Consider the following 13260-nt stretch of genomic DNA (forward strand, 5'->3'; position numbering starts at 1 on the left):
TTCATTCCTTTTTAAAAGAACAAAACCAATTTTACTTACTTGTATTATTGTTTCTATGCCAAATATCCACATTCACAAAAATACTTATGACCAATCAATACCATTATTGTGTCTTAATTCCTCTTGATCCCTCATTGATTTTCAAATACTAGTGATTGTTTATGAAAGACTGTTTTATGGATGGAATATACCTCTCGAGCTTGGGACTGGTATACTTATTTGTTCAGATTAAAATAAAACACAGTCGGGGTGCCTGGGTAGCTCACCTGGGAGAGTGTGCACCCCATGTACAGAGGCTCAGTCCTCGCCGCAGAGGTTGCGGGTTCAACTCCGACCTGTGACTCTTTGCTGTGTGTCATTTCCCCTCTCACTCCCCTTTCAAGTCTAGTCTGGCCTATCAAATAAAGGCCTAAAATTGGCAAAAAATATAATCTTTAAAAAACTAAACTAAACTAAAATTAAAATACGGTGAAGCAGCCTTTGGTTTCAAAGGACCACATGGCTGAAATGAAAACTACAGGATGACGCCTGCACCAAAGTAAACCAAAAAATTCATAATTGTTAAATTTGTAGCTATTTACTCTGTAGACTGTGACTGCACTGGAACTTCACCAATATTGGTGTTTTGTACAGTATACTTTTATTTTATTTCATTCATCACTGTCTTTTAAATACTAGTAATGCATTAGCTGGGTGTAGAGTTTGTTTATGTTGGAATCAGACTAGAAGTACTGGCAAAGGCAGTTGGATTTGTTGGTTTATTACATCTAGATTTTGTATTTGTACTTCATATGCAAAGCACCTTCAATTGCTTTAGTGTTTAAAAGGTGCCATACCAGTACATTTGTCTCGCCTTTAATAAGCTTAATAGCTGCGGCGTTTGTCCGAACCAGAAAGGGTCGAGCATAATTTTGTCTATTTCCGAACAAGTACTCTTCCATACTTCATGATGGATGCACATGTATGAGTTTTCTGAAAAGAAACTTGATGCTGGATTAAAAAAAAACAAAAAACTAGTTTAACTTGCCAGATTTGGATCTGATAGTAGTTTAAGGTGCGTTACCTTGCAGCTATGAGTATGAATGGTAACCATCCATTACTCTGTGCCATCACATGCAAACAGCCCTACTGGCTTACAATACTGCAAACTGCAAAACATTACTATCTAACTAGAGTAAGACTCTTTTTTTTTATATGCTTTCATCTTTGAGAAGTTTGTATCTAGGAGTTAATTTTAGCACCTGCTGGTTGTTGGCGAGTACCTGCTGTCAAGCGCTGAGCTGCAGAGTTCTGGTCCAACAACCACTGACCTCTAAGAAGGCAGGACAGACTGAAATATTCTGCTCCTCCCCTCTGGCTTTCTTTGTGTGTCTTGACTGGTTTGAGAGATAACTGCTGGTGCTTCCACCCCCCCCCACCCAAACTGCTCCTGTACCCCTCTAAATGGGGGAGAAACTAACCTCTTTTTAATCCCTTTTTCTCTGTTTTTTTTCCTCTCCTTCTCCTCTCATCGTGTCCCCCCCTCCTTTGCTTATTTGAATTTTAATGAGCTTTTCACCTTTTTAAGCAGATGGCTTAGGCTGGATTTCTCCATGAAAGTCGGGGTGAGTCTCTCTGTCACGTTTTGCACAATTTGTTTCAACTAGCTGAGTCCTTGAGGGGGTTTAGGGCTTTGAGTGGGTAATGTGCCTGTCTCTCCCCTCTTTCTCTTTACTCCTTCGCTCTGTTGTCCGCTCCCTCTAATGAAATGAACAACTCTCTCGCTCTCTCTCTCTCTCTCTCTCTCTCTCTCTCTCTCTCTCTCTTTCTTGCTGGAGAGGATGGGGTAAGTCTCAACATGATGCCTCCACAAAAGCTGAAAAGGTAATTTATGTATGGGTACGTGCAGTTAAATATTAAAAAAGTCATGTATTTAGGGTGATGAAAGAGCTGGATTATTTCGCTAAAGGGTGTGTGTTCATCATGCCTACCTGCCGGTGTGTTCTCTTGCTTCGGGCAAATTCCTTTGATGAGCGTCCTCTCTCCCCTCACACCTCTTTCCACCTCCTCCTCCTCTGGTGTCACCTGGATGCCAATCTCCACCGGCTCCACCACCTTCCTCAGCTCCACGCGCTGAGCGTGGTGATGAAGGCTCTGCAGAGTCGGACTCCCCCCTTCTCCTCCCCGGTCGGTCATCTTGTCGTAGCAGCCATTGGCCAGCAGTGGCGTTTGACACTGCTTCTTTTTGTGTTCAATGAAGAGCAGGATGTCGCCCAGCGGGAAGGTCATCTGGCACTGGCCGCAGGTCAGCAGGTCGTGGTCGGCGTGGAGGCCGGGTGGCAAGGCGTGGGCCAGACTAGGGTCCAACGGGTGGGGAGGTAGGCGGAGTGGGTGAGTGGACAGGCGGAGCGGGTGGAGGGATAGTGAGCCGGAGAGCAGGCCGCCATCTGGATGCTCAACCTCCTCTGTCCAGTAAGAAAACCAGAAGAGAAACGTCAGATGATGTAACACCTGGACATTTGCTAAACTGTGTATAATTATGTGTATAATATTGGTTAAAACGTTTGGGAACCACTAATCCATGTGTTCTGGGGAAATTGTTGACAGAGCTACAGTAGTCAATGGTAATTCTTTAGCAGAAACTACTGTACTTTGGGTGATGTAGACACAAAAGCACATTTAAATTATACATAGTTAAGTTGATCTGAGTACTGCTAAAAATTCCAAGTGTTTTTTTCAGCGTTAAATCCCTGAGTTAACAGATTTATTTTGTCCAGAATTCCAACTTTGACTAACGTTAAACTGAAGGGCTGTTTGCCGCTGTCATAAAGGTACTGCGCCTTCCTTTTTGTGCAGCAGAGAATTTTGGCAGGGAAAGAGCAGTCAGACAGCAGATGTGTGGTAGAATAACAAATGTAAAAGCCTTTATGAACAGGCTATGAATGAGGGATTGGTTTAGATTACCGCTTGAAGGAACCAAAGTGAAGGAGTGAGGAGGTCTGTAGGAGGAAGGAGAGAAGAAGTGACCAAAATCATCACCATCATCATCATCATCTCTCCCTCTCTCTGTCTCTCTCTCTTTCTCTTTAATACAAGATGATGGATTAGCAGCAGGTTGGCCATTTGTCTCAGCCTCCACATTAGAAATGCAAACAGATTTGGGATGGCAAATGCAGACGAAGGCTCCAGATGGAGCAGCCCACCTCACCATATACCTGCTTTCGGCCTGCTTTGTAATACACCACTTTTTCACCTGTTTAACCCTCTGCTTTTCACACTGGAAACACATAAAACTGAGAACCGTTTGGTTTATATCAACATCTGGTGGGCGCCAAGGTGTTTAATCTTGAGTTTTTCTTCAAAGGCTGACTTGTGCTGTAAAAAGTAATCCACATGGTGAAATGAACAGTTACTATCTTCTTTAAAAGAAATGCTAACTTCTGCCAACAAAAAGTAAATGACGACAACAGTACTTGGCAAATAGCCAATCAAATTGCAGTGGGGCAAGAGGCAATCAGCCCCATTTGGCATCAAATTTGTGCCATCCACTTTCGTTGCCAAAGGCTTTGGGCATGCGTATTGTTGTTTTCCTACATTCAGGGCACTTTACAACGTGAGTGTGGGGCTTTTATCCCCACATAGCAGCCGCTTAAGCCAAGCGCAATTAAAAGACCATTTTAAAACAATTATATTTAGCCACTGACTTTAAATTGTAGAATAATGATAAATAACAGCAGCAAAGAAGGATTGTTTATGTCATGCATTAATCCAGAATCATATTAATTTCTAACTTACTCATTACACACACATACTTAAGTCACACTTTTTTTCTGCTGCCAGCAGGTGGGCTTTACCCCTTAAAATTAAGCAAAGTCTACTTGTGACCACACATGGCAGGTTCGAGCTTGAGTTTAGGTTGTTAGTTAGTTCATTTGGATCTGAGCAGTTCAACCAAAGAAGGATTTCATTCCGATTAAAAAAAGGTAGAAAAATGTGTAAAACATACACACTTTGTGTATCAGAAGCTGACCCCTCAGATTTATCATGGCACCTGATGGGGGTTGCAAATCCTACTTTGGGAACCACTGTCGTATGTAATTTAGTCTATTAACAACTATTATTAAATTATTGTAATATATACTTATTTTAGTAGTAATAGCAATATAAATAGGACAATAAGTAACTCGTACTGCTCGAGGTACCGCAATTAAAATATTGATAAAAAAGAGACAGAAAAACAAAAGCAAACAGGAACAATACCAAACATAAAAAAATGTATACATCCATATATTAACATATGCCATAAACAAATTCAGTATATACATACATTTACACACAACAATGGTATTAAGCTAAACCTACAGTAGGTAACGATGTGGGTGGACAGATACATTAACAAAAAGTGACACCAGTGTAAATATTAAAATAAATCATTACATAATTTACCTAGTAATAAGAAACTTAAAGTCTAATATACAAAAACATGCATAACTACTTTATGCATCTCTATCATTCACCTCATCATCATCACAACAAAATAATTGTAATAATTGTGTATGTGTTGCATGTTTGTACTGCATGCATCGTGTGTCATATCATATTTGCAGGTGCAAGTGTACATCATGGGTACATACACACATACTGTTTGCATTGTGTGTGCATGCGTGTGTGTGTGTGTGTGTGTGTGTGTGTGTGTGTGTGTGTGTGTGGCCTGCAGGCTGCAGCCATCTGTCCTCCGCTTTTGAAATGAACAGCCATGTACAGCAGAGTGTATTTCTCCGGTAATAAACATTAGAGAGAATAAAGACAGTGCGCTGATCTGGAACAAACACACTCCACAGTCACACTGACCCCTGCAAACTTGACTTCATCACCGAGAGTATCATAATATGATTTATAAAAAAAGACAGCCAAACCTCAAATACACAGCTGGCTTCCTGTGTGTGTGCAGACACTAACCATTTACAGTAAAACTGGTTCTGATTCTTTTCAAACCACAGAAATACTGTTACATTTACACTCAAATACAAATAGGTATGTAAATATGTATCAAACAAATCTATACGTTCGCAGCCAAAGCCAGTTTGCGGAGATATTCAAAGACTGTGACAAAAAAAAACTAAATGTGGATTTGGTTGTGGTTTATTTGCCCATAATTACTGCATGAAGTCGACAGACAGATGCAAAGGAAGAAGCGTCACTTTGGCCTGATTTACCTAATAAGGCTCAGGTGAGTCAGGCAACAGCACTAATAGGATTTAAGTTAACCGGGGCTGAAGAAGAACAAAAAAATCAAAGGAAATGGAACGTCTAAAAATGAGCGGCTCAAAAATAACACAAACTATCTACAGTTTCTGCAGTAAGCGTAGTACGGCAGGTATTTGGAGAGCTAAATGATGGTGCTTGGCTTGTTTCATGGCTAAAAAGGTGCTGCTTTGAATTCCCATTGTCAGGGAGAAGTCCTCTATGCAGGCTGCAGTCTCTGGGGTTTGGCTTCCTCTATTCACCGCCTATCACTGTAAATGTGCTTTTAATCCATCTAGACCCTTGACGCTCTCCAAACAACCGTCAGACAATATTCACAGACACAAATGAGATAGCATATTAGCGGAAAGCTGCTTCTCAAATATTGGTTTTCCGCTCTCTTCAACCGATTTTTTTTTTTAATGACCTTACTTTTTTTTACTAGCGTCATAATTTTCCCCATTTAGGTTGATGAAAGCCTGCAAATTTCTCCCAGAACGAGAAAGCTTCTGCCAGTTAAGAAAAAAAAGACTGGTTTGAAACTATAAAAACTAGACTTTACTGTTTTTTTTTTTACTGTTTCCTCAGCCACACACAGATACACATGCAAGGACTAGAATCAAGATTAAATGTTTGCGGGTGAAACAGCACAGCACACTCACTCAGTGTCTCTCACACACACACACACACACACACACACACACACAGATCAGAATTGTTGTACACTCTGGGCATGCAGACACACTTGCAGCATCACAGTCATTTGTCGCCCACTAAGCAATAGCCACACCTCGACATTTCTCCAAACCCAAAGAAACTGACGCTTACTACATATGCACACGCACTTATAGCGCACCAACGGCTGGGTCACTATAGCTCATTTGTCTTAGCCTACTATCTAAAATTTGGAAGGGGAAACTACTCTTTTTTTTGGGGGCAAATACTGCTTATTTTTAGAATGTGATTGCTCTATCGGTTATTTCCTGGCTTACAAATAGCTACTGATATCATCCAAATCATTCAAAGTAAATTCCAGAGCTGATCAGTGGTAGCAGTATTGCTACACACACCACTGCAAAGTGAATATTCACGTACAGTTTTACACGTAGATACATGACGATGGTGATATTGGAAGGGTGCAGAAAAAAACCTTGTAACTCAATCTGATCTGCCACCACAGAGACGGTTGTTGCCGATGTTGACTGTCTGAACAGGAAGTAGCGTTTCATCCAAAGTCAGTTTTGAAAATCTCTGTGTTAGGAGTGAGAATTTACAAAGGCTCTAGTCATCGTACTGAGTAGTGTTTTGGGTGTATTTATGATTACAGTAGTTGTGTATTTGAAGTCATTTTTTTTTTAGTTATTGTATTGTATTGTATTTCCCTTTTGTCAAAATGAAATGTAGCCTAACAACATTTCCTAAAATGTGTTACTTTTATACTTTGTATGGGGGGAGGGGGCTTTGTGTTGGTGTCAGTGTTTAAGGCGCTAACGTTGTGATCACAACACCCCCACTTTGAGTTTTTGTTGAATGTCGTCTCTTCGCTTTCCCCTAATCTGCATCACCTCCCTACTATCTACCAAAATTAAGGAAAAAATAATGCCTGAAAGAATACTTTACTAAAATACATTTTACAGCAGAAATACTACCTACTACAGTAACATCAATATAATGAGTATAAAATGTTTTTGGTGTTCTAGCAATTAAAATCATGCCTTAATTTTTTAACAGAAATAGTGATTGAAGGATTGAAAATAAACGTTCCACCATTATGACTTGCAGCCCATTTTCAGATTTGACCTGATTTCAAATAAAAGCCTGTTTACCTCAAAGCTCATTCAAGTTCATCACGAGGTGGTCGAAGTCAGGATAACCGTGTCAAGCCAATCAGACGGGGAACAGCAGCAAATGTGCAATTCTAAACATTTGTTTCAGTCTGATTGTGGTATTACCATAGATGGATTCACATATGACGATACAGAGAGTGGAAAAGAGTTCAGAATGTGTGAGTGAGCACAGAGCCACCTACCAGCAGGTGCTGTGGTAGGAATGAAGCGCTCCTCAGAAACGCAGCACAAAAAGCTCCAAACTGTTAAACTGTGTAAACCTGTAGTGCTTCAGCCTCAAAATAACAAACATACAAATCCTTTTAGATTAGTAAGAAATGACTGCATTGTAATTGTATTTGAAGTCATTTTTCAATTCTATAACATATTTTGTGATTTGGCTTAGTAATACGTCATTGACAAATGAATAATAGTATGTAATCAATTAATTTATCTAGAAATCATTTGCATACTAAATATGCCGTCATTGCTCTTTAATATGGACAGTATTGATGAAGCACTTTAAAATATGTAATTAGACTAAAAGAAAAAAAGAGTTGATATTTTCAAAGCAAACTGACAAAATTATTTAATTAGATAACAAATATTCAGAACAAAAGTTAAGTAAAATATATACACAAAACTACAGAAAAATTTAAAAGATTAGCTAAAAATAAATTAAATAAAGGACAAGTGTAGTCCACTCATTTACAATAGCTAGAACACTATGTCAATTCACTACAGTGTATGCACACACACACGCACACACACACACACAAATGCACTTTATACTTAATGCTATAGATGTCAGTCAGCCACTGTCATGAATTTACAGTACATGGTGTAGGTAAAAAGTGCAACAGAGACAGTTAAGTACAGAGTGTGCAGGTGTTGACAGTTAAGAGGTGAATGTGGTCTTTCAGCGCTGATGTCATCTGATTAACAAACACACACACACACACACACACACACACACACACACACACACACACACACTCTGCTACCCCTCTCATTGGCAGAGCCAGCGCAGCACTGACAGCCTGAGAGCTCCCCCTAGCAGTAAGAGAGAAAGAGAGACATAGAGACAGACCGAAAGAGAGAGAGAAGGTGAAATAGAGAGACATAGGAAAATACAGAAGGGGGGTGGCGTTGGAGGGTGATCGTCAACAGACAGACAGCTCACCAAGCCTCGGCTGAGCAAACCAACACTCTGGTATGCAGGCCATGGCAGGGTGTGTGAGTGTGTGTAATGTAGTATCAGTAGTGGGAGAGTGTGTACAGCCTGCTGATCAACAAAATGAGTTTAGGCATGCTCTTTGGGAACAGAAAACTGTTACCCTGTGTATACACACATAAACACACACACTAGAAAGTCACACTTTTTGTGTTGCATCTATCTCTAAAAACTGGCATTTAAAAGATAAGTACATTTACATTAATTTACCTATTGTGGTGAATATAATTTGATGTGTGGTGCCCACAGCATTAAAAGGGACAATTTATAAATGTCACGGTAATGTTTCCTTCCAGAAACAGTGTCCTGGTTAGAATACACAAACCTCAATGTCAAAAGTTTTTTTTATAGGGACTATTCCCTTAGAAAATAGGTTTTGTTAATTCGAGTGAACTGAGCCTTTACAGCTTTACCAGTGCAGTCTCTAAACTATAGAGGACATTAATTTAAACTAAGGAATGATATGACTATTAGGAATAGCATTATGTATTTAATATAATCACTTAATAAGACTTATTTATCACATTTTAAAAACACCTCATCTACAGAATGCTACACTGCATATAAAAGGAGTTACTATGTTCTCTCTCTCTGTCTCTCTCTCTCTAACAAAGACTTAGCCCAGCAGGGTGCACGGCTATTTGACAAGCCAAAGGGAAACATGCATCTCAAGTGGGCGACTGCAATTTACACGCAGCTCTCTCTCCTCTTGTGTGTGTGTGTGTGTGTGTGTGTGTGTGTGTGTGTGTGTGTGTGTGTGTGTGTGTGTATGGGAGCTCTCGTGTTTGCGTCTCTTCACACTAAATCAGCCTCTTGGCAGAAAGCTGGGGTTATTTGCAGTGAATGAGAAGCAGAATGCACATCTGCACCTTCGGGTGTAAACTGTCTCGGCGTGGAGACGCCAAAACCCACACCAAATTTGCTTGGCAAACACAAAAAATATATAGATTTCCACCAATTAATCTTTCCCATGTGTCTCTCTCTGGACGGATCTTTTCATTTTAACATTACATTCATGGGAGTGCATTTAATAGTTCCAGGTCAAAACCGTGGTCCCTTACTGATTTCTCTTTTGATATGGATTTTAATCACACACAAAAAAGATTAAAACAAATAGATTCAAGAATAATTTAAAGCTATGAGACAACTGGGAATTGTGCAAAATGGGGCTGTAATATTCTTAATACTTGGAGCACTGAATGTTAGAATGTTGCGCTACGACTGAGGCCTTGCCAAACTGCATTTTAAAAAATCAGCAATTTAAGCTCCAGGAAATCTATCTTACCTTTCCTCATACTTCTGCTCAATACCGAAGGACAAAAAAGGTGGAGCAACTCCTGTTCTTCTTCCACTGAAATCTAATACTCATGCACAATGTAATATGTTGGATTGTGTGATGCATGGTTTTGTGAAATCCAAATTAAAAATGCTTCGATTAAAATACAGGTCAGACGGATTTTATGACCTGACAGTTCAAAAAGAATTATGCGGATTTTGAGGGGGATTCACATGTGCATTTGCATATGTGTGTGTGTGTGTGTGTGTGTGTGTGTGTGTGTGTGTGTGTACTCAAGCATACTAAATCGGCGAGCATCTCTTACACATAAATTATGGAATGTACAGCACCGTGCTGCAGCCTGAATGGTGATAAATCAGACAGACAGACAGACAGGTCAGACCTGCTCTGTGGACAGAACTACCGAACTGCATTTTACACTTCATACACACTCATGAGCATATACTGTCTTTTTATCTGTTAGAATATATACTGGGCTCTGCTGCAGAAGCTGATGTCACAGTAAAGCATGCAGCGTCCACAGTGTGACCCATTTCTAAAGGTAAGTGAGTACACACTGCAGGCCTGCGTACGAGCTGCAGTTGTAGTTGTGTTAAGCAATCAAATCTCTGCATGTCACGATCATTTGAGGTGTGTTTGTCTCTGTGTCCAACCGTGTGGGTTGGCGTTGGGACACTATCAAAGCAGGCATCACAGCAGAGGAGGGAACCTATAGACAGCCAGGCAGCGTGGCCCAAAACCTGGACAAGGACGCTGAGCGTGCTCAGTCTTTATTTGTCTATATTTTGTCTATATTTATCTACTGTAAATATGGGTGTTGTATTATACGCACCAAGCCTCTGAAGTGCACACTGATACACTGTAGTGTAAGTGAGCTGATCTGGCAGGCTTCACACAAGGCAAGTCTCCCCAAATATTCTCAAGATGGACAAAAGGATAATATTCCCCAAATGTAACATAGTGATACTTAGCAGCATATCTTCAACATACTTAATATACACTTCCCCTTTTGTAATTTAGACTCATTGTTGCAATTCTGTAAATCAATAACAGTTGCTTTAAGCTGGATTAATTTCATCACTAAGTGTCCTTTACTGATATTTTCTGCTTTTAGTAGTTAAAGTCCTGCATGAAGGTCTGCTCCTGTCAGGACACATCAGCCTGTACGTTGCAGCCACATCAGCTGTAAAACTGATCTGAGGCCAGAAAACATTTCACTGCTGAGAAGTTTAGCTGCAAAAGTGTCAACGCCAAAAGATAAATTAGATAAATAAGGAGGAATAGCAATGTTTCCTCTTTGAATCGTTTGCGTAATTTAGGTTTGAAATTATGACAAAAAAGTAAATGTTCTCTTTCTAAAATATACTTTTTGGCACCCTTTACTTTCCACTAATAAACGCCTTTAAGGGAGTATTAATCTGCCACATAAATATAACTAGGCGTCTTAATTTTAGCACATTTTGCCCTTAAATGCCGTCACTTAGTGCACTCTGCATAAAAGTGCGTGCCTGGAATTTTGCGCCGTCAAGGCGTGCAGTAACCTTTTAAATATTCCAAACCAAGCATTAATATTACAAAGTATAAGCTTTGAATCCATCTAGCAGAACACATAACGAACGAGACTAACTAATTAAACTGTAGGCTATACAGTGAGGCTGGCACGAGGCACCATCACAGATTCAATAACCTCCACGTGGTAAACGTTTTACTTTTATTTTTTATCATTTTCCTGTATAGCTGCTGGTACACTATTTAAGTTTAGCAGTTGTCTGTTAGTTATAATAAATAAATAGTATCGGCCTTTTTCTTAAAGTGAGAGATGAAATTCATTTGTTAGAATTAAATAATCGAAATATAACTGACTTCTGTTTGTGTGTTTTCATCTAATATGAATACAACACAAGCTGGTATGTTTATGGGAAGGAACGATATCGGCTTATGAAAGTGCGTAACAAACTATATCTGATTTAAATTGATGGAGTTCGTGTTTTTACTGAAAGTTGAAAATTGAGTGTAATTTTCTCCTTAATGACAGCGCTAGTTATAATTTAATTAAGACAATAAGCGGAAAAATAAAGAATGTCATGTCTCAATTAACTGCTAGGACGGATCTCCGACTTCTCCGTGAGCTGCTTTTACAGGAAAAGTCAAGCACGCAGCCAAAGACTTCCCCAACTCTCTCTGCTCGGTGTGTAAATCGACTCTAACGCTAGCAGGCTATGTGTAAACCGTAATAATTCGTTAGTTAAATTAAGGCCTTTATCTATTTCTGTCCGTAAACCAGGAGTGGAAATAACTGGCCTTCAGGACGCACTTCGACAAACTTTCTATTCGGAAAATATTTATTTTTACGCACCGATCATGCAGGAGGAAAAATCCACTAACTTCTCAGAATGACACCGGAGAGGAAAAAAAGAGAACCTATAACTGTATGCTGTGATGTTGTGATTTTTGCAGGTATACTTACGGGTTATTTCTCTCTGGGACAGGTGCTGCGGGTTCCCCTGCTTGCGTCGGGACATCGCCCTGGCATTTACACTGGCATCGCCCGGAGAGCGGCGCTGGAAGGGTCGGCTCTCCTCCTCGTGCTGCTGCTCCTGTATAGCGGCCGCAACCTGGCCCCAAAACCGGCCGCTCGCTGGCCACCCCAAACTGACCGCTCTGCACTGGCCCAAAATGTGGCCGTCGAACTGACCCCTGCGCGATGGATCTCCCTCCAGCGAGCAGCGGCTCCTGCGCTCTGCGGTGACCGGCCGTGGCGCGACGCTGGGCGGCCGGGCGCTCGGTCGGAGTTCAGTGCCAAAGTGGTGGCGCGCCTCCCTTCTAGTGGTGCGGGAGTGGGGTTGTCCGGCTCTGCCTTCCGCCGCTTTCACACCATCTGTCAGAGGAGAGCGGAGAAAGGAGCGGAATGGAGTGAAGTGGAGGAGAGACGCGGCAAGTCGGCGGTCAGCCTGATGGACAGTCACTACCTGTGTCCACTCTCCGGCCACCCTGGACACCGCGCGTCCCTGTCCGGAGAAAGCAGGTGAAATGACGCCAATTAACGCCTGGAAGTGTAAAAAATACGAATCCAATTCCCTTCTCGGTACTTCTCGGGGTGTCGCCAAGTGGTGGGCACTTCTTCTACTGCACTGGCAGTGCCAGCCAGGCGGGCGGGTTAGACTTTAACTCTTTAAGTCAAAGCCCAGTGCTGGTTTGAGGACAGACTGCAACCCTCTTTTCTCTTTGTGCTAGCTGCAGAGTCCCGCATCCCCGGGCTGTGTGCGGCTGTGTGCGGCGCTCTGTGCGGCTCTCTGGCTTCTACAATGGGAGAAAACTCAAGTTCAAGTGCGGACGTGACGTTCAGTCTGCGGTGAGAAGGGAGAGTGGAGACTGAAGAGCACTGGGGGCGACTAGTGGTGGCTTTCACACACACACACACACACACACACACACACACACACACACACACACACACACACACACCCTTGCATACACTCTGGCGTGTGGCGCGCACGGCAGCAGTGGTCAGAGTCGCTCAAGTAATCCCCGCCGGTGTCCCATCAGTATTAGAACAGGATTTAGTTCTGTTAAATTGGGACCTGGAGGTCTTTCGACCTCGTCCGCAAGATGTTGGACACTTTGCTCAAGCCTGTATTCACATTTAAAATAAATGCAAGCTTATAGTGTTCAATTATGAG

The 13260-nt window shown here is 41.4% G+C and overlaps 1 protein-coding gene across 2 annotated transcripts in view; it reads right to left on the bottom strand.

Moving 5' to 3' along the window:
• Positions 1-12848, bottom strand: part of bcl11ba (BCL11 transcription factor B a) — a 50063-nt gene extending 37215 nt beyond the window's left edge. Inside the window, exons 1-2 of one of the 2 annotated variants that reach the window (XM_028566708.1) lie at positions 12048-12731; positions 1971-2444 (exon numbers count right to left, since the gene is read on the bottom strand). In XM_028566708.1, coding sequence (XP_028422509.1) covers positions 1971-2444; positions 12048-12102 — 529 coding nt within the window. In that variant the 5' untranslated portion in view covers positions 12103-12731. Of the gene's footprint in view, positions 1-1970; positions 2445-12047 lie in introns of both variants that reach the window. The other variant, XM_028566707.1, reaches the window with a different exon arrangement.
• Positions 12849-13260: the final 412 nt, after the last annotated feature.

This window comes from Perca flavescens, chromosome 20 (assembly GCF_004354835.1).
Source record: "Perca flavescens isolate YP-PL-M2 chromosome 20, PFLA_1.0, whole genome shotgun sequence".
NCBI classification, from domain to species: domain Eukaryota; kingdom Metazoa; phylum Chordata; class Actinopteri; order Perciformes; family Percidae; genus Perca; species Perca flavescens.